Below are 26,123 nucleotides of genomic sequence, written 5' to 3'. Positions count from 1 at the left end.
ATAACATTATTCTTGGTCATATGAGAGAGACAAAGTACATTAGATGATATATTTTGTGGGACCAACTTCTGTTAGTGAAGGAGACAAGCTCTATGTAGAGAATGGAGTTTGACAGCTTATTTCTCTCACCAGCAGAAGCTGGTCCCACAAAAGATATTATGACACCCATCTTGTCTTTCTCATGTTGTGGGACCACAATGCTGCAAACAACAATGGAATACTTAATTATATAGCACTATAGTGTCACCACAAGATGTCATGCAACTACACATTTTAAACTGAACTACTGGTGTCATTAAAACAGGAACAAATGCAAGTATCTAGATTTCATTAACTAAAGCAACAGCAAGCTTTCCAGTGGTAGAATCTCTGTTTTATAAATATTGACACGTTAGATAATGTGGTAGACTAGGCATGTATATGTTCTTCCTATGCATTTAATCCAACTGAATTTCAACCCAGAATACAAGCTTCCAATTTAAAATATATTTATTGGTAGCTGCTGTTGTGCTTAATAAGCAGTTTCAGAAGCTATGGTGCTATTACTCACCCACATTGCTAGCCACAGTTATCTAGTATTACAAGTAAAGTGAAAATGCAAAGTACAGACTACAGTAATCAAGAAACTAAAAATATCTTCCATCTGCAACAAAATTACTATGACCAGACTTGAGAGTAAGTCAGTACAACATTGATAAATCAGATGCACTATGCTTTCGGTGTGTCTGCTCAGGCCAGTCTTTTAAACTGTATTTGTACATCTTTATTCCATTTCTAGAAAGCCCTCTGCCCGTGGTTTTGTTTCTAAAGCATTTCTAAGCAGGTCTATTTCTGGATCCACCTTACAATGTTAACTTCAGCAAGGTGACATTCAAATAACAAACAACGGGACCACTTTGAAGTGAGTTTTTCTTAGTCCCTTACCTGATGGAGTGTATCTCTCACATATGACTCTTACTAGAAGTAGGTGAATAATTTTTAAAAAATGATTTACTAAATGTACATCTATTTACAACTTACATAAAATACATAAAATGCATTATCTGAATAAAGTTTCCTCAATCATCTCTAATGCAATCCATCACAGGGCTCCCACATGCTGTTCACCTACTGGACCTCTTTATTCTTAAATCCTTGGGGGAAATACCCCCCCAATCCCTCATAGCTCAGTCAGGTAACCCTGAGATAGAAGCACAAAATAGCTAGCTAAGCACGAGAGAGAGAGAGAGAGAGAGAGGATACTTGTCATCTGGGAGTCCTGGACCTCCCCATCCAACATTGAATCTTCAGTCATTGCCATCCCTGATGCTTCAGAGGATGGCCATAAAGAAAAAATAAAACACAAAATATTGAAGGGGAGGGCAGAGACAGAGGAAAATCCTTCCTGGACACTGCAAACAGCCAGCTGAAATCCTGAAGCATGAGCTTTTAGACTCATAAAACAAACTGGAAGCGAGTCCCAGGACTGCTGAGCCCTGCCCTCAACCATCACAAGCAACCCTGTCACACAGACACACACATAAATTTGTCCAGCTTACTCTTAAAATTAATAAACTTATTTGCCCCACAATTCTTATTGTGCAGTGTTCTGGAACTTCAATCTTCCCATGCTTAACAACCTTCTTCTAATTTCCAGCCAGAATTTGCTCATGGCCTGTTTATATCTATTTATTGTAGTGCCAACATTATTCTTGAGCTTAAATAGCTCTTTACTGTCCCTATTATTTAGCCCCCCTGGTGTATTTATGGAGAGCAGTGTTATCAGTAGTGAACTAATGTCAAAATACCACAGCACAAAGACTTTGTCTGATGAACCAACTCCTACTGTTTAAGTGTATCTCAGAAAACCTGACCCCAACAGGTTTAGTTATATACACTTAACAGACCAGATTGTTAAAAGAGTTCAGGACCCACAATCAGTGCCAGATTGTCAAGAAACCACAGCTTTTAGTTAGACAATTAGAATAAGCTGACAGAGCTTCAAAAGAGCTTGGCTCATTATATTCCATGTTCTTGAGAACAGTGTTGGTCAATGAGCATTTTTTAAAAACTGTCCAATTCATTTAGGTCCCCGAGTAAAAGCTGAGCTCTTTTGAAAATCTGGCCATTTATATGGTTGTCCACATGGGACTGTGTGTACTGAGCCTTTTAGAAAACCTGGCCCAGTCTATGTATATTTTAATGCCATGGTGTCAATTATTGTTAACCAGGTTATCCAAGAAATGAATGAAATTGATAAAATATTCAGTGAAAATCCTCCCCCCCACACACTTTTTTTAAGGTGTTAGTCATCTACCAGTGAGGGTATGGTGCATTTTCCTCATTTGGCCTGATCCACAGATACTAACCCCCCAAAAATAAGCTATGTAACCTATAACATTATTGAAAAGACACATATTTTATAGCCTTTTCTATACTCTGTGTATAGTATACTCTGTGTATGTTTATTTAGTTCATTGTAGAAAAAGATTCACACACTTTTCAGCATTCACACAAGGTTTGGGGAGCTATTTTTATACAGTATGTTGTAGGGGCAGAAGGTTTGAGTAACATTTCAATTTAAGATACATTTTCAGACAAATTAATTTGTCCTCTGAATATAAGTATAATACAAAGATGGAGATCTCTGGGCTACATACTATGTATAGCAGGGCTACTTAACAAACAGCCCGTGCGGCTCATTTGTTTGCGGCCCATGGTATTGTTTGGTTTTATGGCACAGTTTGGGTTGTTACGTGTTTTACATTCCTGGATTGTTGTGAAGCCAAAACAAATAAGTAGTCAACATAATGGATATGTGTTTTAGTAGTTAAATTCCTGGACTGTCATTACTCATTAAAAGTGCTGTCACATAGGTGGAAATTGGGTAAATACTGCATTTTATTAATATCAGGAGAACTAATTTAAATGGAGCCTGCTTGTTGTGTAGTATGGCCTTAATCTTTGTATTTATGCCCGTCAGTGTGAAAGAAGCTATTTGCATACATTTGCATATATATGTATATGCAACTACACTTAAGTTGCATCCCTCTGTATGTGCTGTCAGTATCATTATGGCCCTGGGGGCTTCCAAAGTTGAGTAGCCCTGATGTACAGAATTACAGTTAGTATATAATTTTGCCAAGCAAACCTGGATAAATAATGGAAACATGAGTTTCCAAAATCAGTTACTCAAAATGAGTAACTGATTCCTCCAAGATTATAGCTTGTAAATTTCCTGCAGTAAACATTTGTTTCTGCTAGTTTACTGATGTTTGGTCTTCGCAATTTCCCATATTTATGTCAGCTTGAAAAAAGAGGAAATGTTTGTGTTGTGCAGTTTATGATCTCTCTTTATTAACCTCAGGCTTTGGAATACTTTATTCTGCTAAACAAAAGCTTCTAGGGAGCAAGAAAAAAGAAAGGTAGAGAAAAAGGTACAGAAAAATGAGAAGTTAATTGCTATTGTTGATCCTATATTAGTTACAGAGGTTGTTCCTAATGACTCTAAATGCATCTACACAGCAGCGTTATTTCAGAATAATGGCCATTATTCCGAATAACAATGTGAGCACTTCTAAAGCAGTTCTGTTATTTCAAAATAAATTTGAAGTAATACACAGTTTATTCCAACTTCTGTAAACCTCATTCCACGAGGAATAATGCCTATTCCGAATTAGCTATTTCAGAATAGCAGTAGCATGGATGCTCCACTGCTGCTATCTTGAAATAGTTCTTCCCCAGGGCCATTCAAAGTAATTATGCCCCGATGCCTCCTAGGTCCCTAAATCGATGTAACACATCCACATTAGGGAAGGCTGCCTCAGAGTAATTTTGAGGCTTCCTTGTAGTGTAGACATGCTATTTTGAAATAAGCTGTTTCAGCGTATTTCTTCCAGCACAACAAATATAGTATGTGACAAATACAGTATGTGAACCAATGTAGTCCAATTAGTGAGGCACTGGTCTTGCAGTCAGAAGATCTGGGTTAATACCCAGTTAACTACAGACAATAGATACTAAAATAATGGGTCATTCACTATATATCCATGTTCTATGAACATGAACAGCTGAGAACATGCAAACCCGGCTGTAATTTCTCACTGTTATTTGGATCACTTTTGCAGGGGATTATATGGGTCTTCTTCATAAAAGGCAATGGCAGCAATATATCCAGAAATAAAACCACTCAGGAACTGTGAGCTCATTTGCATCCATTGTTCATTCCTTTTTCTTGAAGAAAGCCCACATGCTTAAGTTGGCAGTGACTATGAAGTGTTGAGTGAGGTAGGCAGAAGTATGAAAGGCTGCACCCATTTTAGCCACCCATTGAATGTTTCCCATTTTGATTTCAGCACTTTCTAAAAAACAATTAAGACCTTCTTTTGCAATCTCTTATCGAAGATGCTTAAACCAGATGGAATTTGTGGTATTATGTGATCCTAGGGGGTGGTGCCCCCTACTCGTTATGTTTGCCAACTCCCCTCTCTGGGGGTAGGCAGCCCCGGCTCACTCCCCAGCCACCAGAGGGGGCCAGGCCAAGGCATGGCAGTCCTGGCCTGCCCTGGCTCTTTCCCCCTGGCCGCTGGACCCACCTGAGGCAGGCCAGCCCCAGCTCTCACTCCTCCCAGCTGCTGCCAGGGGAGTTGGAGGTTGGGCTGGGCTGAATCTGGCCTGGCTCTCTCCCTCTGTCTGGGGGGAAGTTGGGCTGAGGCCAAGGCTTTTCTCCCTCCACTGAGGGTCCAAGGCCTCCCCGGCCCCGGCTCTACCCCCATTACTCCCCCCCAACCACTATCCCCAGCTTTTCCCCTCCTTCTCCCAGACCTGAGGCCGCCCCTGCTCTTGTCCCACCCAGATGCTTCCTCCCCCTCCTCCCCCCCACCCAACAGCTCTGGCTCTTTTCTCCCTGTTGACTGCCAGGAAGGGGGTTCAGGGCAAGGCTGGCTTGGCTCTCCCTTGACCTAGGGGGTTATGATGGGGCTGGAGTGCAGGGAGTGGGCACGGCTCCCGCCCTCCTGGATCACCGAAGGGAGGGAGGCCCGAGAGAGGGGGAGGCCCTCTGGAACACTAGGGGGGGGGAGAGAGGAAAGGATGTGTGGCTTCTGCCTCCCGCCTCCAGCACCAGGGAGGAGGGGAGAAGAAAGGCCATGCGGCTCCCAGGGCCACATGGCTTGCAGCTTCACCCCACCCCGGAGCACCACACGGCATCCAAGCACTAGGGAAAGGGGAGGGCAGAGGGAGGGAGGTATGGAGGGTGGTGGCAGGCAGGACGCAGAGTGATGTGATGATGTTTTTTTTAATATAGAGATAAGCATGCATGGGACATTCCAAAGCCATCAGCACTGATCTACATTGGCTCTTGCTGAAGGCAGTTTCAACTTCAATGAGAGCAAAGTTGCACTTACGTTGAGCACTTGTGAAAATGTCAAAGTGTTCACCAGAATATAGCCAACTGCTACTTTTGTCACCTAATAATAATTACTAATGAAACAATTAGCACAAATATTTCTATCCACAGGTTTATAAATATAGAGTTTGGCAAAGCAGCAATATGGGCTATTGAAGACAAGGATTGTAATTTTATTTCTCAACAGAATTTAAGTATTGATACTGAACTTCAAGATAATAGTGCTATGGCTATTAGTCCAGAATAAATATATTTTAAATGTAGCACTATCCAATAACACTCTTAATAGTACAAAATGTTTCCAGATGGGAATCTCCACTTGAACAGTCCAAACATTAGGAGTTAATATGCTGTTCTGATTCTGTCAGAGTTTTATCCCCTTATATTTAATGGGACCACTCTGTCATAAAATTTATAACTGAGTGTGAAAAATAAATAAATTACAAAACAATCTTCCTTTTGACTATAAGCATACTTTAAAAGTAAAGAACTTGAAGACTTTAAAACTTTTATTTCCTTTTAAATGACAGACATGAGATTAGCAGTTGATTCTATGTGTGTCCAAAAGATTAATGTTTCCAGGCGAGCTTAGGGAACTGTTTCATTTGGTCAGCCTGTGGGAGTTGTTCATTGCACTGCAGAAAATCTGACAGTTTTGAAAGCTGCTGGTAGAAGTTCCGTATCAGATTTATGTCATTATTGGTCCATTTAAAAATTGAGATAAATAGCAGTTTTCAAAAAGAAAATTTCTATAATTGATTAGTGTTTTATTTGCTGTATATTCAAGCAATTCATTCTTGTAATAATATTAGTTTAATTCTCAGTTTAGAGCCTGGTGTCTAGGACATCTCTAATTCAAGGTTTCTCAATGTTTGAATTATAAATCTGTATTTTCAAAGGATTAGGAGTCAGTACTAAAAATTAATTCCAAAATCAGTCTGTTTTTACACACACATTCTTATATATAGCATTTGAATTTTACATATATATTATGTGTATATTTTGTATATATTACAAATTCATACAGAAAAGTGTATGTGTGTGTGAGTGCATATACAATATAAAAATAAATAAAATATCATTTGAAAACTACAACAAAACACATTTTTTCCCACATCCTGCAATTATTTTTTTCTTCTGATTCCTAATCCTCTGAAAATACAGATTTATAATACAAACATTGAAAAATCTTGAATTAATGATGTCTAGACACCAACCTACTAAAGGTGGAGTTAACTTAATTAAGAAATACAAACATTATACAAAATATTGGCTTATAACATAGACTATACTTCAAGCTGCTCAACAGAGAACTTGTGAAGAGTAGGTTATGAATTGAATATTAAGAAATCTTTGCACACAAGACCAAAGCTGAATCTTTGGAAGTCAATATCTAACGTTCACTTCAGTGGTAGTAGGATGAGAGGGAAAGTAAGAGCCACAGAGTGATGACTTGCTTATATGAATAATAAAATGTCTAGAGCAGAGTTGGGCATTATATGGCTCACAGTCCAGATCCAGCACGTCAAACATTTCCCTCAGGCCTGCCACGTCCCTCCAAGCTGCAAAAAGTCCTATGACACAGCAGGGCACTCAGGTAGGCTACCTGCCTGCTCCGCCCTGGCCATACAACTCCTGGAAGCAGCTGGCTGCCGGTAGCTTGCAGTTCTCTGTGCTCTCCTTGGTGGGGGAATCAGGTCTCCACACATTGCCAGCCAATGGGAGATGCAAGGGGAGTGCTCGTGAGTGCAGGCAGCATGCAGAAACCTGCTGCTCCCCTCCCTCCAAGGGGCATGCAGAGACATTTTTGCCAGGAGTAGCTGGCAACTTTGAGTAGCATGGAGTCCCCATGGCATGCAGGTTGTCTACCTGAGTGCCTTGCTGCACCACTAGCCTGGAACCACCTATGATAAGTGCCTCCCAGGCAGGGCCAGAGCATGCACTTTCAATGCCATTCCGCAGCCTTGACCCAGGTGAGAACCTCCACCTGGACCCAAACTCCCTTCCAGATGCTGTAACCCCAGGCCCACCAAAGAGTTTGCGGGGCCCAAGGCAGCATGCTGTGCTTGGCTGAGCTGCACAGCCACACGGCTCCTACTCAGGGCAGCAAGTGAGTGGCCGGGTGAGCGGGGCCAGGAGCTGGGCAGCGTGGGGCCCTGAATGCGCAGGGCCCAAAGCAACTGCCTTGCACACTTTGCCCAAAGGTCAGGCCTGACCCCCTCCCATATCTCTGCCCCACATCAGAATCCCGCTTGCACGCAAACTCCCCTTCCTTCCCCCAAACTCCGCACTCCCTCCTGCACACCGATCCATTGCCTAGAGCTCCCTTCTGGACACAAACTCCACCCTAGACTTCACACCCCTCCATAAACAGAATAGAAAAGTGTGGCCTGGAACCACTTACCAAAATTCTTGGAGTGGCTCCCCTTGCAAAAAATACTGTCCACCCCGATCTAGGGCAATGCTATTTAATGCCAACAAAATGATTATTGGAGACAAAGATAAAAACTCATATTTTGGGACTTATTACATCATTAACTGTTAAGACTTAGGATGAGACTTTTGTAGGGGAATGTTTTCCCACATCTGTCTATTGCAGGGATCTTGCATTTTCCTCTGAAGAGTGTCATGCTGGAGAGTCTAAGTCGGTCTGGCAATTCTTGGGTTTCTTCCTACCACCATCCATTTACACTTCCCTCTGGAGAAACACAAATTATATTTAGTGCTAAAGAGAACAGACCCACTGTATGTCATTTATTCTGAAGCTTGCCTGTGCTTTCAGTTTACTGTAGCTCCTGCTTGTAATAAGCTGCATTGTTATGGTTTAGGTATCAGTATAAATGGAATCCACTCAGGGAAATGTGTGCATTGGAAGTGACAGAGAATTAGTAACTGGCAATTATCATAAGTGTTAATTGTACTACAATTTGGCATGCTGTTTATTTGAAAATAGGCTAATAAATAATGGTATCACTCCTGTGTCAGTCTTTGGGGGAATGTATACCTCCCCGTGCTGTCATTTTATTCAACCTTGAAGTGTTCAGGAAAATGGCACACATTAGATCAGTGAGTGTCACAGAATGGGCTACTCTGAAATGCTTACATAGGCTAGAGAAAATGGGGATTATAAATTTTGTTGTAAAAATATGAGCCCTTCCAATACTGCGACAGTACTTCATATATACTTTACAGCAATCACATTACAAACAAAATGCATCAACAGCTACCACATAGTATCTGGAATAGTGCAGTATTTCCATGTACTTGAAATAGCAAATTTCAGTTGGATCTCTTATAGCTTTGTATTGCTAATATTATTATGCACTTTAATATGTATATACTGTCCATTGTGTGGCCTTAGTTTACATACAAATATACATATAAAATCTAAAAATGATATTCCTACAATATGATGATAACAAGCAAAAGGCACGTGATATAGGAAGGAGTAAGAAGGGTTAAAATCTATGGAAATGTCATTAATCCTATTGTGCAGTGAACAGATTTTACATATTCTGATTTTTCTTGTTTTAATTTATCTGTTTAAGGAAATAAGGTGGGATCAAAATGAAGGAGTAGCTCACTGCAGGCAATGGTGGATAACTAAAACATACAACCAAGGCAAAATAAGTGGTTCTCAAGGAGATATTTGACAGCTGAGAATAATTGATCCAAAATAAGAACAATCTATCTGAGAATAATTATCTTGTGGTTTAAGCACTAAAATAGGGATCTGTGTTCAGGTCCCTGCCATAGGCTCCTGCATCATCTGTGCACTGCAGTCTCCAATTCCCTCTCTATAAAATCAGGATGACAATTCCTTTGCCTGTATTGGCTGTCTAGTTAAGCAGGAAGCTCCTGGAGGCAGGGATTCTCTTCTTAGGTCTTTGTGCTGCATCAAGAATAAGAGGACCACAGTTGAATGTGCTATCCATAAGTGCAACCGAAATGCAAATCATTGATTGAAATACGGGAAAACAATTCTGTGAAAACGGTGATGTTGTTTCCATCATACAGGGTTCAAAACAGGCCTCTTTTTTGGTTTTTCTTTTGTTTGGTGAAATTATCTGTGACTTTTTAAAGCAAAATCTTAGTTTTCACTAAGATAGTCCACTAAATGGAAAACTCTCAATAAGGTTGGAAATGTAGATGAAATTTTGATTGAAATATCAATTTAAAATGTCACAAGAAAAGTGTGCAAAAAACAGAAAAGACCAGACTGTCAATACATTTTTGCAAACTTGTTTTGTGAAGAGCTTCCTTCTAGAATAATATTGACTGCCTGTAATAATAACAAGAAGTGCCAGGCCACATGCACGGAATAGCATGAGACAGGAAACCCTATGACTCCGTAGAACGCCCGCCCCCGCATGAAATCTCAGGACTAGGGCTTGGCATGGAGAGGTAATCCTCACAGAATGAGGAGTTAAATGACATGGATGTGGGGCACACAAGGCATCTAGATCAGTGTAGAAAAGAGAATATTTGGGGGGAATAGGAAAAAATTACTGAAATTTGTCAGTTTGGAAGTTCTGAAGGAGTTAAAATGAGTGTCTTTTAACACATCCCCACTACAATATTGAAAGTCACTGCTGGGGGCATTTAGATTTACCAGAGGCTTGTTAAAATAATTATTTGTGATTACCAAAGAGGAGTGCAACGTAATTTGATAGCTGCTGCCCTGTAACAATTGTTCTTGATCAGAAAGCAAGCGTTCTATCTTCTTTTTTGTAAACAGTATCTTTATTGCTGTCAAGAGAAGGCAAAGAAACAAAAGTTTCAGAGGAGTAGCTGTGTTAGTCTGTAATAGAAAAAAACTTTAAAAACAACAAATAGTTCTGCAGCACCTTAGAAGACTAACAACAATGTAGATGGTATCGTAAGCTTTCGTGGGCACAGCTCACTTCTTCAGGAGTTCATTCAGTTCCTCACTACCATACATGAAAAAGCTGCAAACGTGGCTTGAATCTTCTATGAGATATGAGCGCAGATTACATGGATGTTCTGGGGCTGGAATATCCACAAGGAAAAATTAGCAGGTGCTCAGCTCCCACTGAAAGCCAAGCTACCCACTCAGCCCTCTTCCCTACAGCACCTCTTTCCCACTGGCATTCCCACTGACTAGCTCCCCCTTCTCACTCCAAGGGCTTACTGCCCACCACAAACAGCTTTTCTGCAGTGTTCAAGAAGCTCTGGGAAGGAGCAGGGATACTTGTGGGGACAAAGTGGGGGTTTTGTGAAAGAGGTGGACTGTGGGCGGGGCCTGGCACAGAGCAGAGGCATAGCGAGGGAGCCTATGGGAGCTGTGAGTGTTCATACCTGTGGACGGTCAGATAAATAAAGTGACTGGTGCCCAGCCAGCATCAATCCTGGCAAATAGCATCCAACTCATAGGCCACTTATTGCCCACCTCTGGCCGAGGTTATGAGATAAAAGATAACTCCCACAGCTCCACGTTTCAGAAAGATCCTATGACCACTGTTGAGGCACATCACTCACTTATGCACTAGTACTGCCTCACTAATGCCAAGTCTATGGTTTCAGTTAATAAGAGCAATGTCAAGTCACAATGCAAAGGGAACATTAGTAGTGTGTGACAGTCCCCACATAACTGTTTTAGGGCATGACAGCCAAAGCAGTTTTACTGCTCTCTGAGGGTACATCTATACTACATGGCTCCGTAGATGGAGCCATGTAAAATAGTTTACTCAGCATAGTCAATGAAGCGAGGATTTAAATAATCCCAGCTTCATTAAAATAAAAATGGCTGCCGCGCTGTGTGGACAATCAGCTGATCTGGCACAGCGCAGCAGTCTAGACAAGGTGCGGTTGACAAGGGAAGCCTTTGTCGACTGCTCCGGTATGCTGAGGGGCGGCGCAACGGGACCAACCCAGCACCCCAGCTGCTCTGCCCCAGGCGTCCCCAAGTCAGCCACTGCTGAAACTGACCAGCAACTGATTCCGGGAAGCCCGGGGCAGAGCAGCTCCAATTGTCCAGCTGCCTGGAGCACTTCCAGGTTCCAGGTGGTGCCGAACTAGCAGGAGTGTCGGACACTTGATGCCGGACAACTGGAGTTTTACTGTATATAGTTTACTCTTATTGCTAAGGGACACAAACAACTGACATACTGTCTACATTTTGTAAGGTAGATAACTGCTAAATGTAACAAGATTTGGTTAAAATTCCTTTTGATAGTCTAGCCACTGCTTGAAGTTCCTCACATTTTGAGTGTTCTGATTTTTATGACATTGATTGGTTTCAATCCCTGTAATTAAATATTGTTTTGAAGTGAACATGCTATGCAGTTAGTAATGGTTCTGCATATTGTCTCTCAGTGATTTACATATCAAATTTCCCTCTTTTATATGTAATTTGCTAGCCATACAATCTCAGGAATGTGGGAAATATTAGCAACAAAGATTCCATATTCAAAATTAGTTATCAAGTTTGCCGATGGTGCATAAGACAGAAAATAGTCTTAGTCCTAGTCTCATAGCTTTATTAGCACTGCTCTTCTAGGCTGTGTCTAGACTACATGGCTCCATCAATGGAGCCATGTAGATTAGACAGATAGGCAAAGGCAAATGAAGCCGCGATTTAAATGATCACGGCTTCATTTAAATTTACATGGCTGCCACGTTGAGCCGACAAACAGCTGATCAGCTGTTTGTCCGCTCAGCGCGCTAGTCTGGACGCTCCCCTGCTGACATTAAAGCCCTTTGTCGGCAGCCCCATTATTCCTCATGGGATGAGGTTTACCGGGGCTGCCGACAAAGGGCTTTGATGTCAGCAGGGGAGCGTCCAGACTAGCGCGCTGAGCGGACAAACAGCTGATCAGCTGTTTGTCGGCTCAGCGCGGCAGCCATGTAAATTTAAATGAAGCCGTGATCATTTAAATCACGTATTCATTTGCCTTTGCCAAAAAAACAAATCTACATGGCTCCGTCGACGGAGCAATGTAGTTTAGACGTACCCCTACAGTAGAAGGTAGTAAACACATAGGATTCAGGAGCCTATGGGCTTGGTCATTTCCTCAGAGAAGCAAACATGCATCACTATGTCTCTTGTCAAATTGTCTTCTTTATATTTAAATACAAATGTGTCAATTCATTTTACAGTGTAAGAAGTGATGTTTGTAGAGTCCTGCATGGCCACAAAGTTTGCATCTATCTGTATCCCAACCCGCGATTTGTAAACATGGTCCACAAATATCTATGAATTTGCAGGGTTCTATTTATCCACATTCCTGAGAGGGAAATCATTGACAGTAGGTACATTTTCACACTGTTCACAACAATTTTATTTCACATACCATTTATGGCCTAATAAATATAAATGGCTACTGTGAAATTTAATGAAGGATAAGCAATGTTATCTCATAAGTTTTCCAGTTGGTCTAGAAACAGCATGAAATGATCTTTCCTGAGAAATGTTAACAAATTCACTGCTAATCTTCAACAGAACTGGAAGTCAAAGCACACAGAAATGAGAAACAATGGAATGTGAAAAAGCTACACTAACTTTCTCAGGCTGTTTACCACACTCCATTCTCAATCCAGAGTGAGGTACTGGGGATGCTGCACAGCGTTCAATTGTAATATATTTAATGACATCATAAAACAAACTTATTGGATAGAGGCAGCATCTTACAGTATGATTGAAATTATATGAAACATCCAGTGAGAAATCCATCATTTTCAACTAAAAAATTTCAAATAAATATTTTTCATTCACGATTTCTCTTGGGGGAATCAGTTTCCTTACCAGCTTATGCTGAAAGTAAACAAATCCCTGAGGGGGAAGTGATCAAAGATATAAAGAGTTTTATTTTAACTTCTGAATTTACCAAGGGACATTTGATGCCTAATGTTTTCTGGGCTATATGCCAGAGACCAAATCCTGATAGTGTTCTGCCCAAACTGCTGTTTTCCACTCTGCTTCAGTTTAAATAGACAACAAGGTCCTTTCCAGGACAATCTGACTCCATAAAAGCTTTGACATTTCAGTAACTCCACTGACTTCATTGGCATTATTCTTTATCTATACTGGTGTAAATATCAGGAGAATAAGTGCCAGTATCTATAAAGATGCCACAAAATCTATTTACTGAGGTGCAAAGGTTATTTCTTTGACTCCCATGGTGTAGACACTATGGGTGCGTCTACACTACAGGGCTTAATTTGAAATAATCTATGCCAATTGAGCTACGTCAATTGCATAGCTTATTTCAAAATAACTTATTTCGAAATAGTTAGCATCTATACTGCACTTATTTCAAAATAGAACACTCTTCCTCTGACTTCCCTTACTCCTCATACAATGAAAGTTAGAGGAGTCAGAGTAACAAGTCCTCCAGCTTGACAGTATTTTGACACTATTTAGAAATAACTGCCGGCTGTGAAGACATGGGCTAAGTTATTTCAGAATAACGTTAGTTATTTTGAAATAATGTTGCAGTGTAAACTACTATATGATGTCCAATCTCCAACAAAAATACTTTATTTATATAAAATAGCCTAAACTGCTTTGGGTTAAAGCAGTGTTAGAGTCTGTGCATTAAATTGCAGTAGCCCTCTATTTCCACGGCTGTTTTTTCTAAGTATGGGTATAGTCATTTGAGTCAAGGCAATCTCATCAGAACAGTGATAGAAATGTAGCCGTGTTAGTGTGGTGTAGCTGAAACAAAAAACAGGACTATGTAGCACTTTAAAGACTAACAAGATGGTTTATTAGGTGATGAGCTTTCGTGGGCCAGACCCACTTCCTCAGATCAAATAGTGGAAGAAAATTGTCATTAGAACAGACTGTGATTTTTCCTTCATTGGTTGCTATCACTAGAACTTCACATGGATTTATGAACATTTCTATTATGCCCTCATCAGATTAGCTCTGTCCTTGTTGTATAACTTCAAGGACACTACAGTAAATAGATCCAGGGTGAGTAATGATTGCTCACATATCAGATGTTAGAATGTTTTCAAGACCAGTGTAAACTGTTGGGGTAAGGAAATGCATTTACACTATTAAGTATACAAGGCATGCATCATTTCACCGAAATGCACAGAGGATATTTGAGAAAGTAGCTGTTAGGATGAAATTATATGTGGAAGTTACATGTGCTTCGCCCTTTATCAATTTCAAATATTTAAAACAGTAGAGTACATTTTCTGAAGATAACTTGCCTGCGGAACTTTGTCTGCTTCCTTGAAAGGGTTGTGTTTGGGGAAAGTAGTTTTATGTCACATTCCTTTTCTGGGGAAGGTATCTCTGGATGAGATTGTGGGGGCATAGGAACTAGTCAGAATCACACAGTGTGTGCTCCTTGAGTATAAGAGCCACTTCAATCTAGCACCACAAATGTATTCGTAACTCTAAACCGCATACCAGAAGATGGGGGACACGAACCTGTTGTCTGTCAGGGCATTACCACACTGAAATGCTGAGAGCTGTGATAGCTGGCATATAGTGGAAGCAGCTGATGCTGCATTGCCTCAAACATTGGTTTAATCTCAAGAAAGAATTCTGGCTGAATCACCATTTGCTTTCACAATAGTATTTGACAGCTTCTTCTCTGAAAAAATAGTGGTGTGACTATCTACCCCTTCGTCTGTTTATATCATTTCTAGAACAGAGAGACATTATTAACCTAAACTTAACAATATCTCCATGAACCACAGCATAGCACTATGAAAAATATGAATTTTGTATATTATCCTTGATGATTAAACACATATGCAATCTAGCAAAATATTTTTAAAAGGACACTTTTATGGCATCAACTTAAAAGTAGTTAAAACTTAATCAGAATGTTTGTTATAAATTCATGTTCTACGTTTTTATTATTTATCTTCACAGCATCCTTTGTGTGTACAGATTCACTCTTACCAACTAACCTTTGACTTACATGTACCAAATATTTGCTTTCAGACATCAACATGGCAGGAGAACCAAAACCATACAGACCAAAACCTGGAAACAAGCGGCCTCTTTCAGCCCTTTACAGGTGGGTTGTTTGTTACAATAGCTGGGAAATAGCTGCAGTTTTAATGGGAAAATTATACTAGCCTACAGTCAATGTACACGAGAAAGGGGCACTATTAGATTTCATACTTGTCAAGAGATCTACTCCAGAACAATTACCTTTGACTTCACAGGTTAAGGCTGCCCATCTAGTGTCTGTATTGCATACTTAATTGACACAAACACAAGAAGCAAGTGGAAAAAGCAGAATTCCTGCCCTACATGCAATGTCAAAAAAGTACAAATAATATCCCTGATTTGATAGAACATCAAAAACCAAATGGTGAGACTTTCCCTTCAAATAAATATTCCCAGGAGGTGTTAAAATGCCTTCTCAGATCATTAGCGATGATTGTGAACAGACACACAAAAGAAACAAAAAACAAAAAAATCAGCAATTGAGTGAAATCCTGGGTCCGAGATGTCACCCATTGCTTCTTTTGATACTCAAAGACCATAGCCTTTGTATGGTGACTGGAACAGAAAAAAATCTGAGAAACTACAATTAACTTCAAATTTGTTTGAATGCATAATATATCTAGAGAGCATTAGAATATTAACAAGCTATTTACAAGTTATTTGCCAATGTCAAACCTGCCCCATAACCCCCGCTGGATATGGCTAGCCTGAGCCACCAATCATGGTGCCCCCCAAATATACTGCTATTTTAACATGCTAACATTTAACAATTTTTAACATGCTAGCTGGAGAATGTGTGGAAGGGTTGCAGGGAGTTTGTTTTGTTTGTTTGAGAGGTTTGCGATAGTATTAGCAGTAATGGAAATGATGGTGCTAATATTTTAAAACACTTTGGCTACGTCTACATTGGCCCCTTTTCCGGAAGGGGCATGTTAATTTCAGCCATCGTAGTAGGGAAATGCGCGGGGGATTTAAATATCCCCCGCGGCATTTAAATAAAAATGTCCGCCGCTTTTTTCCGGCTTTTAGAAAAGCCGGAAAAGAGCATCTACACTGGCCCCGATCTTCCGGAAAAAGCACCCTTTTCCGGAGGGTCTTATTCCTACTTCCTACATTTTTATTTAAATGCCGCGGGGGATATTTAAATCCCCCGCGCATTTCCCTACTACGATGGCTGAAATTAACATGCCCCTTCCAGAAAAGGGGCCAATGTAGACGAGCCCTTTTAATAAACATTTTTATGTGTCTATGTGTGCACACACATGTTAGATAAAATTATATATTGATAGTTTAATAATCATATTGGGCAACATGTTCAAAAGAGATTGTTGGTTTGGGATGTGTCCATTTCAGGATACTTAGTTTGGAAACCTCTTGAATGGATGTGATTTTCAGAAAATGCATAGCACTTTACTCAAAAAAACAGCTTTAATGTGTTTCAGGTTGGATACTCAACATCTAAGGCAAAGAAAATCAGCAGTTATTTTTAAAAGTTTGTCTGCTGTTTTTATTTCAAATCTCTAGGATGCATTGTATGAATATGCTTTGAATTACTGTGACTACTAATGTTAGGACCTTGTAAACATAAAAAGCATCACACAGTTTAAGTGCTAAGCATTATAAATTCTCCTTTAGAATAAGTGGTGGAGAATTCTACTTTTGGCGCAGAAGGTCCTGAGTTTTTAATCACTAATGACAACTGAGTTTTGAAACTACGGTTTAGTGAAGTATTTCTGTACAGCTATGGAATTATTATAGCTTTGTGTTACTGTTTTAACAAGAAGCTAACCTGAAGAACCTATGTATCTAAATGTTAACAAGGCATTCTGGTGTCTAGCGTTTTATTTTGAAAGCTAAGACCTTTACTTTGGAATGTATGGCTGTTGTGTTTAAAAGGTTGAAGTGAACTTATCACTAATTGACAACCAGTATTTTGCGCACATTATGTAATGATAGTTATCATTTTATCAAAATATTATGTGTATATGGACAATGGCATCTCACTGGCTTTATTTTTTCCACTCAAGAAGGATTCATATGCAAAGTTTGAGAATTATATAAGAAAGCAGAATCCCCACATCTTAGTACATTAAAGGCAAACTATATGTAGATGTTTCTGTAATTGTACTATATGTATATTTTTCTCTAACAAAGTATATTACTCATTTTCAGACATATTTCCCACTTAATTCACATTAGGTAATAGAGACAGGAGATAATAATAAGCAACCATAACAATGATCATAAAGTCGTCTCAGTCAAGGAACTAGTGAAATGGAAGGTTCCTAGACCATGGGTATGTTGTCACTTTCTCTCACACACACATTCATGTCTATATGCCTTGATTTTACTACACTTCTGCTGCACTGACTTGCCCATTTTTACACATCTTTTATCTGGGACTACTGCTTGAGAAGGCCAAAGTTTAGAGACTCTGGGTGAAATTCTGGGCCCCCTGAAGTCAGTGGGAGTGTTGCCAGTATTTCATCCTCAAGAATACTTTAATTGCTTCCCTGTAAGTATGCTTCCTTACAGGAAGACTACTGTCTGGTAGGAAGAGGGAGCTGAATTGTTCATCCATCTTCAGAAAGAGCAATAACTGAGCGCTGATCAACCAGCAAATATTAAGTAACATGAACCGCCTTCCTCTAAGAGCTGAGATACAATCTCTTCAATGATTCTAAACTACTGCCAACTCAGGATATTGTTTAGCACTATTGAACTGCTAGCTCATTTCCTATCTATCTTCTCTGCTTCTGCTGACTGTACCTTATTTACTTTTATTATCTCTCTTTCTTTCAAAGTCCTCTTCACATGTAATGTGCAATAATTTATCAAAAGCTTTAGTGTTCTGACATTCCACCACATATGTATGCAGCAGGTCTTGCTAGTGTTTTGAGAAGTGCTGTTTCCATCTGTTCTGAGTAAGTTGTAGGGACAGACGGGCTGCCCACCTACAAAGACATTTGTTCTAAGTAATCAAATCAGTGCTGTTCTCTGGGACTAGACAACTGAGTTCTATAGGCTTTATACTGCTCGCTTCAAATGTGTCTGGTTTACATTTGCTGACAATTAAAAGCTTACATATTTACTTGGTGAAGGACACTGATGAATACAAATAACAGAGTACATCCTATGGCTTTACAAAGAGCACTTTCACAGTGTATGATGTATTCTCTCTGATGCTGTTTCCTTTAGTTCTTCATTGTGGCTCATAATACAAGTCACAATTAATGAATTCACAGTATATCTAAAAGAGGGTATGTCTACACTAGAAAGTTAGTTCGAACTAACGGACGTTAGTTCGAACTAACTTTCCTATGCGCTACACTAGCGCTCCGTTAGTTCGAACTTAATTCGAACTAACGGAGCGCTTAGTTCGAACTAGGTAAACCTCATTTTACGAGGACTAACGCCTAGTTCGAACTAGCTAGTTCGAACTAAGGGCTGTGTAGCCCTTTAGTTCGAACTAGTGGGAGGCTAAGGCTTCCCAGGTTTCCCTGGTGGCCACTCTGGCCAACACCAGGGAAACTCTATTGCCCCCCTCCCGGCCCCGGAGCCCTTAAAGGGCCACGGGCTGGCTACTCACTTTGTGCCAGTTGCAAGGCTGCAAGCACCCGTGCCTGCACAGCCTGCACCTGCCACACAATGAGCCAGCCATCCGAGGGCTCCCAGCCCTCCACTGCTCCCCACGATCAGCCTGGCGGCTCCCAGGAGCCTGCCCGGGGGCGCAAAAGGCGGGCGCCCGCCTGGTCAAGTGCGGAGATCGTGGACCTCATCGAGGTTTGGGGGGAAGCCTCCAATGTCCACGATCTCCGCACTAGCCACCGGAATGCGGCCGTCTATGGACGCATGGCTGCCAGCCTGGCCGCCAGGGGCCACCAGCGCAGCCGGGAGCAGGTGCGCTGCAAAATAAAGGACTTGCGGCAGTCCTACTCCCGGGCCTGCCAGCCAGGGGCTGACCCGGAGGCCTGCCCCCACTTCCATGCCCTGGACCGCCTCCTGGGGGCTCATGCCGTCCCTGCCCCCCGGGACGTGATTGACCCCGGGGCAGATGGACCGCTCCTGGACACCGAGGAGGAGCAAGAGGGCTCTGAGAGCCAGGAGCCTGCTGCCAGCCTTCCCAGGACCCGGGACCCCCGAGGCACCCCACAGAGCCGCTCGCCTGCATCATCAGAGGCCGGGGAGGCGTCCACCTGTGAGTACCCTCGTGTTCCCCTTATGTGTACGGGGGGCTGGGGCGAGAGGGAGCCCCGGGACCGTGCGCCTGGGCCTTGCCCACCACGGAGCAGCAGCTGGGGATCCTGCAGGGGCCCTGGCCTTGCAGAGGGGAGCTGGGTTTCACACACCTGGGCCCCTGGGGTAATTGACCGCTGGTCTTCTTGCACCACAGCTGCAGCACCGGGGACTGCAGGGCGCACCACACCGCCTGCAGCAGCCGCCCGCGCCCGGGCAAGCAGGACAGCCAGGAACCAGGAGGACTACCAGAGGCGGCATCTCCGGTTCCTGGACCGACAGCTCCGTCTCCAGGACCACTGGGTCCAGGAGGACCTCAGGCTGCGCCAGAGGAGTCTGGAGGCCCTGGAGGAGCAGGGCCGTGCCCTGCGAGGCCACCTCCAGAGCCTGCTAGACCGCTTTCCATTTCCTCCTCCCCCTGCTCCCCCTCTTGCTCCCCCTCTTGCTCCTCCTGCTCCCCCTCTTGCTCCTCCTGCTCCCCCTCTTGCTCCTCCTGCTCCCCCTCTTGCTCCTCCTGCTCCTCCTGCTCCTCCTGCTTCCGCTCCTGCTTCCTCCACACCCCCTGTCCTCTCTGCCGCCCCCTCCACAACCATTCCCCACCGACGCCCCCGGACCCGCAGTGTGGCGAGACGGGAGAGGCACCCAGACTCCCACCCCTGAGCTTTCCTTTCCCTTCCTCCCTTCCCTCCCCTCCCCTTCCAGCTCCCTCGTCCCAGGTTTCCCCCTCCCTTCTCCCACCTTCATTCCTCCCTCCCCCACCCCAGTTCTGTGAAATAAACAGACGTTTTTGTTGGAAAAACAGGTGTCTTTATTTGACAGTAGGTAGGGAGGGGAAAGGGGAAGGGGGGGGTAGGGTGGAAGAAGGCCCCGGTGGGGCATGCAGGGAGAGGTCAGTCCTCCTCCTCCTCCACCTGGAAGCTCTCCCGCAGGGCTTCCCGGATCCGGATGGCCCCCCGCTGGGCTTCCCGGACGGCGGCGGTGCGGGGCTGACCGTAGTGTCCAGCCATGCGGTCAGCCTCAGCCATCCAGGCTGGCAAGAAAGCCTCCCCCTTCCGCTCACACAAATTGTGGAGCACACAACATGCCGCCACCACGGGAGGGATGTTGTGCTCGGCCAGGTCCAGACGGGTGAGGAGGCATCGAAAGCGGGCTTTCAGTCGCCCGAAGGCCCCCTCCACCACGATGCGGGCCCTGCTCAGCCTGTTATTGAAGGCCTGGCGGGAGGGATTGAGGTGTCCCGTGTAGGGCTTCATGAGCCAGGGCTGCAGTGGGTAGGCGGCATCCCCCACCAGGCAGACGGGCATGTCCACGTCCCCGACCCTGATGTGGCGGTCGGGGAAGAAGGTCCCGTCCTGCAGCCGCTGGCACACGGAGGAGTTCCGGTACACCCGGGCGTCGTGTGCTTTGCCGGACCAGCCCACATTTATGTCCGTCAACTGTCCCCGGTGGTCACACACGGCCTGCAGGATGACGGAGAAGTACCCCTTGCGGTTCACGTACCGGGACGCCTGGTGTTCCGGGGCACGGATGGGGATGTGCGTCCCGTCGATGGCCCCCCCGCAGTTGGGGAAGCCGAGGGCGCCGAATCCCCGGATGACGGCATCCGGGTTGGCGAGGCGGACCACCCTGCGGAGCAGCACCCGGTTGATGGCCTTGACCACCTGCGGAGAGAGACACAGCAAAGCGTCAATCAGTGGGGCGCCCGGGTGGCTGGGAGCGTGCGTGCCCTGGCAGTGCCCCGCGCCCCACTCCCGGAAGCAACCCCCCTGGCGGCGTGTAGTACGGCCGGGACAGCCCGACCCCTCCGGTGCGGGGCGCTTTCGCCTCCTCCCGCCCCCCCCTTTGTCCCTGGGGCGGCCCATCCCCTCCTCGCAGCCCCCCTCCCCCCCGGCTCGGTGGCCGACGAGCGCCGTACCTGCATGAGCACTGCTCCGACAGTGGATCTCCCCACGCCGAACTGGTTCCCGACGGATCGGTAGCTGTCCGGCGTGGAGAGCTTCCAGAGGGCGATGGCCACCCGCTTCTGGAGGGGGATGGCGGGCCTCATGCGAGTGTCCCTTCTTTGCAGGGCAGGGGCGAGCCACTCGCAGAGCTCCAGGAAGGTGTCCCTCCTCATCCTAAAGTTCTGGGTCCACTGTCGGTCGTCCCAGCGCTCCAGGACGATGCGGTCCCACCAGTCGCTGCTGGTGTCCAGACGCCAGATGCGGCGGGGCACACCGGTGCCGGGGCGCCGCCGCGGCTCCTCCACGGCCCCCAGGGCGGCCAGGCGGAGAGGCAGGGGGCTGACGTTCCCCAGGTGGTGCCAGGCAGCCTCGAGCCATTGCTGGCAGGCTTGCAGCAGCAAGTCCAGAACGTGCACCAGAAGGTGCAGGGCGAGCCGTGGCTCCATGTTGCCACCTGCGGCGGTCCCCCCCGAAGGGAAGCACCGACACAGACGGGCACAGAGACCGACGCTTTGCTGTCCCTCGGCGAGGTTGGCAAGCAAGCAGGAAAAGCTGAGAACCGGCTGTCCAGGGGGGGTCCCTTTAAGCACGAGCCTCAGATAGCCTCAGACAGCAGCCACACAAAGCAACTGCTGACCTGATGCCCTGCCAGAACCGGTTTCAGCTGCCCTTAAATGCCCCCCTGCGTCCAATCAGTGTGGACGCGCTAGTTCGAACTAGCAAAACGCTAGTTCGAACTAGTTTTTAGTTCTAGATGCGCTAGTTCGAACTAGCTTAGTTCGAATTAACTAATTCGAACTAAGTTAGTTCGAACTAGCGCTGTAGTGTAGACGTACCCAGACAGAGATGAGATGATAAACACCACATGTTGCTGTTCAGTGTAGAACACACACAAACAAATAGCCTCTAATAAATCTTACTTTCCTCTTCTATATTGGACCTGGTCCTGCTGCTACTGGAGATCATGGATGTTTTGCCATTTACTTTAATAGGAGCTAGTAGTAGCTTAATTTCTAAGGGCCAGATATTGCCTGATCCCTATGTGGATGCACAATAGAGGCATCTCCCAACACTGTCTGCACTGGCCATATAAAAACCAGGCAGAACTGTAGCCTGTGTGCTTCATGCCTTTCTTTGGGGAACACAGAACTCTAACGGGATGTCTACACAGCAGGACTATAGCCGAAATAAGCTACGCAACTTGAGCTATGTCAATTGAATAGCTTAAGTCAAAATAGAAAGAAGTCCAAGAAAGAGCACTCTTCCTCCGACTTCCCTTACTCCTCGGCTACGTCTACACTGGCCCCTTTTCCGGAAGGGGCATGTAAATTTCACCAGTCGAAGTAGGGAAATGCGCGGGGGATTTAAATATCCCCCGCGGCATTTAAATAAAAATGTCCGCCGCTTTTTTCCGGCTTTTAAAAAAGCCGGAAAAGAGCGTCTACACTGGCCCCGATCCTCCGGAAAAAGCGCCCTTTTCCGGAGGCTCTTATTCCTAGTAAAAGTAGGAATAAGAGCCTCCGGAAAAGGGCGCTTTTTCCGGAGGATCGGGGCCAGTGTAGACGCTCTTTTCTGGCTTTTTTAAAAGCCGGAAAAAAGCGGCGGACATTTTTATTTAAATGCCGCGGGGGATATTTAAATCCCCCGCGCATTTCCCTACTACGACTGGTGAAATTTACATGCCCCTTCCGGAAAAGGGGCCAGTGTAGACGAGCCCCTCATGAAATGAGGGTTACAGAAGTTGGAGTAGGAAGTCCTCCATCTTGACATAATTTTGACATTATGTTGAAATATCTGTTTGTAGGGTAGACGCAGACTACGTTATTTTGGAATAACGTTAGTCTGTTAACTAACATTATTCTAAAATAACACTGCTGTGTAGACATACCCTTAAGTAATGAGGGATGTCCATCATGTCTCCACCCCAGACACCCACTCTAGCTGTGCATGGGGAAGTAAATTTCACCTCCCCTAGGAGTGGGCTTGCTACCTTAGTTCTAGGAGGCAATCCACTGACTTGAGAAAAGAATGTCTGCACAGATATCTCTTAGGTGGGACAGCTATCCACCTCTCCTTACTGTGGGCTATACTTAATTCTATGCCTAATTTAGGGTCCAATTCTATGAGTTACTGAACATCTCTATGCCCATTGATAGCAGTAGGAACTTAGGGTGCTCAACGTAGCTCAGGGTCAGGTCCTGAATTGTAGAAGACGCGTGGAAAACATTCATATGAAAATGTATTTTGTTACGTGCCAAGTAAATGCTTTTTACAAAGTGTGAAAAACAGAGACTTTTAAAGGTCCAGAATCTATATTGATGACTAACCACTTTCCTAATATCTTATTCCAGATTAAGTGCCTGATCGTAGCTCTACAAACATAGAACTCCCTTTTGGTAGACCTTTCTTATATTGTATGGGCTCTAAAAGCCATTGTGAGACTAAAGGGCTTAAGCCTTGATTCAAGGAGCTAAGTACATATGGGTATGTCTACACTACCCCGCTAGTTCGAACTAGCGGGGTAATGTATGCATACCGCACTTGCTAATGAAGCCCGGGATTTGAAACGAGGTGTACCGGTAGTTCGGAATAGGCACCCTAGTCCGAACTACCTAGTTCGAGCCCCGTGTAGCCGCGCTACATGGGGTTCGAAGCAGCGGGGATTTAAAAATGGTGGCTCCCCGCTTATGCTAATGAAGCCCGGGAAATTCAAATCCCGGGCTTCATTAGCAAGTGCGGTATGCATACATTACCCTCCTAGTTCGAACTAGGAGGGTAGTGTAGACATACCCTATCTGATTTTAAAAATGTAGATAGTCCTGTATACTAGAAGCAGTCACATGCCTAAAACTAGGCATGTGCTTAAGTACCTTATGCCTGGTTTTATGACTGGTGTAATTTCTGAAATCAGTGACATAAATGTTCAGTCACACAAAGGAACATAAACCCCAGATTGATATAAACATCATATTTTAGTACAGTATATCTGCAGAAATCCAAACTAGAGAAATCTATTTTAAATAGCTCTTCACCTTGCTCTAGCCTGAAGCAAATCTTAATTTTAAAGGCTAACTTGCAGATCTTTGAATGACAAGTGAAAGAATAGACGTGCTGATATGACTACACAACTGAAGCTTTTGAGCACTGGCTTAGCACAATGGTCACATGCTGTAGTCTCAGTCTACCAATATTTCAATGTTTCTCATTTCATCAACTGCTCAGAAGAAAGCGAAAGTATATTTGTGAATTTCTTGGATGTCAACGACATGGACTGACATAAGGAAGTAGAATCAACCCCAAGAGTTTTGATAGAGTTGCAGTCTGTTTTCTGTTATTATGAAGGATGCACTTTTCTTCCAAATTTCCTGGAATTTGCTAAACTAGACAGTGAATCTAAGAACTGAAAGGTTCCCATCAACTGTGAACATTTTGTATAGTTTTGAAAAGAACAAATAAAGTCAGGTTTTAGAGTGATGATATTTTTTAATTCTGTAAATTACTTGTCATTCTGTATTGTATAAATTGGCCTTTAAATTGAGTACAGGCAGTCCCCGGGTTACGTAATAGATAGGGACTGTAGGTTTGTTCTTAAGTTGAATTTGTATGTAAGTCGGAACTGGTACATATTGTAGGGGAAACGCTAGCCAAACATTTCTCCAGAGCTCAGTTTTATTCTCCCACACCTCACTTCCCTCAGTCCTTTATTCTCAAGCTGAGGTGTCTGCTGAGAAAAGCCGCTCCGCGTCTCCCTGGTCTGCTGGGGCGGGAGGGCGCTAGCTTCGCGTCTCTCTGGTCTGCTGGGGGGAAGCAGCTAGTGCGGGGTTGCCTCACCCCATTTGTAAGTAGGGATCCGATGTAAGTCGGATCCATGTAACCCGGGGACTGCCTGTATATCAAACATTAATGAGAGATGTAATATTGCATGTTACATGTTCTCCCTCCCACATGTATTTTCTTTCTTCCCTGGAGGAGTTCACCATTTAACATCCCTTCAGAGCTCAGGTAGGCAGGACAGACTCACCTCACAGTCACTCCTTAATTATCTAATGCTGAGCTGTACAGCCCATACTTCTGCTCTTTCTACCCAGTGGCTCACATGATGCAGAATATTATATCTAACCTTTGTCATGCTGATAACAAGAGACTGTATTTAGAGTGAGACAAATAACTAAGGGTACGTCTACACTACAGCGCTAATTCGAACTAACTTAGTTCGAATTAGTTAATTCGAACTAAGCTAATTCGAACTAACGCGTCTAGAACTAAAAACTAGTTCGAATTAGCGTTTTGCTAATTCGAACTAGCAAGTCCACATTGAGTGGACTCTGAACAGGGCTTAAGGATGGCCGGAAGCAGTGCCGGCAGGGCATCAGAGGAGGACTTAGAGCGTGGAGATGCTGTCTCAGGCTAGCCGAGGGCTGCGCTTAAAGGGTCCCGACCCCCACCCCGGACAGACAGTTCTAAGGGGTGCCCCGCTTGCAAAGCAGTCCTGGCTTGGATTGCCCAGAGTACCCACACTGGGCACATCACACCACTTGGCCATCAGCCCGGCTGCACTTGCCACAGGCTGCCATGTGGGGAGAGGGGGCAATCGGGGGGCTTCAGGAGAGCTTCCACC

At 44.2% G+C, this 26,123-nt stretch overlaps 1 protein-coding gene across 12 annotated transcripts in view; it reads left to right on the top strand.

The window, feature by feature from the left end:
* The window catches only part of RALYL (RALY RNA binding protein like), a 566,823-nt gene that overhangs the window by 443,031 nt on the left and 97,669 nt on the right, over window positions 1-26,123 (top strand). For all 12 annotated transcript variants that reach the window (XM_025179532.2, XM_075920455.1, XM_075920456.1 and 9 more), the window contains one exon: window positions 15,315-15,390. In XM_025179532.2, coding sequence (XP_025035317.1) covers window positions 15,315-15,390 — 76 coding nt within the window. The remainder of the gene's footprint in view (window positions 1-15,314; window positions 15,391-26,123) is intronic.

This window comes from Pelodiscus sinensis, chromosome 2, assembly GCF_049634645.1.
Source record: "Pelodiscus sinensis isolate JC-2024 chromosome 2, ASM4963464v1, whole genome shotgun sequence".
NCBI lineage: Eukaryota > Metazoa > Chordata > Testudines > Trionychidae > Pelodiscus > Pelodiscus sinensis.
The sequence above is the reverse complement of the archived record's forward strand: the minus strand, read 5'-3'. Positions and strand labels throughout refer to the sequence as shown.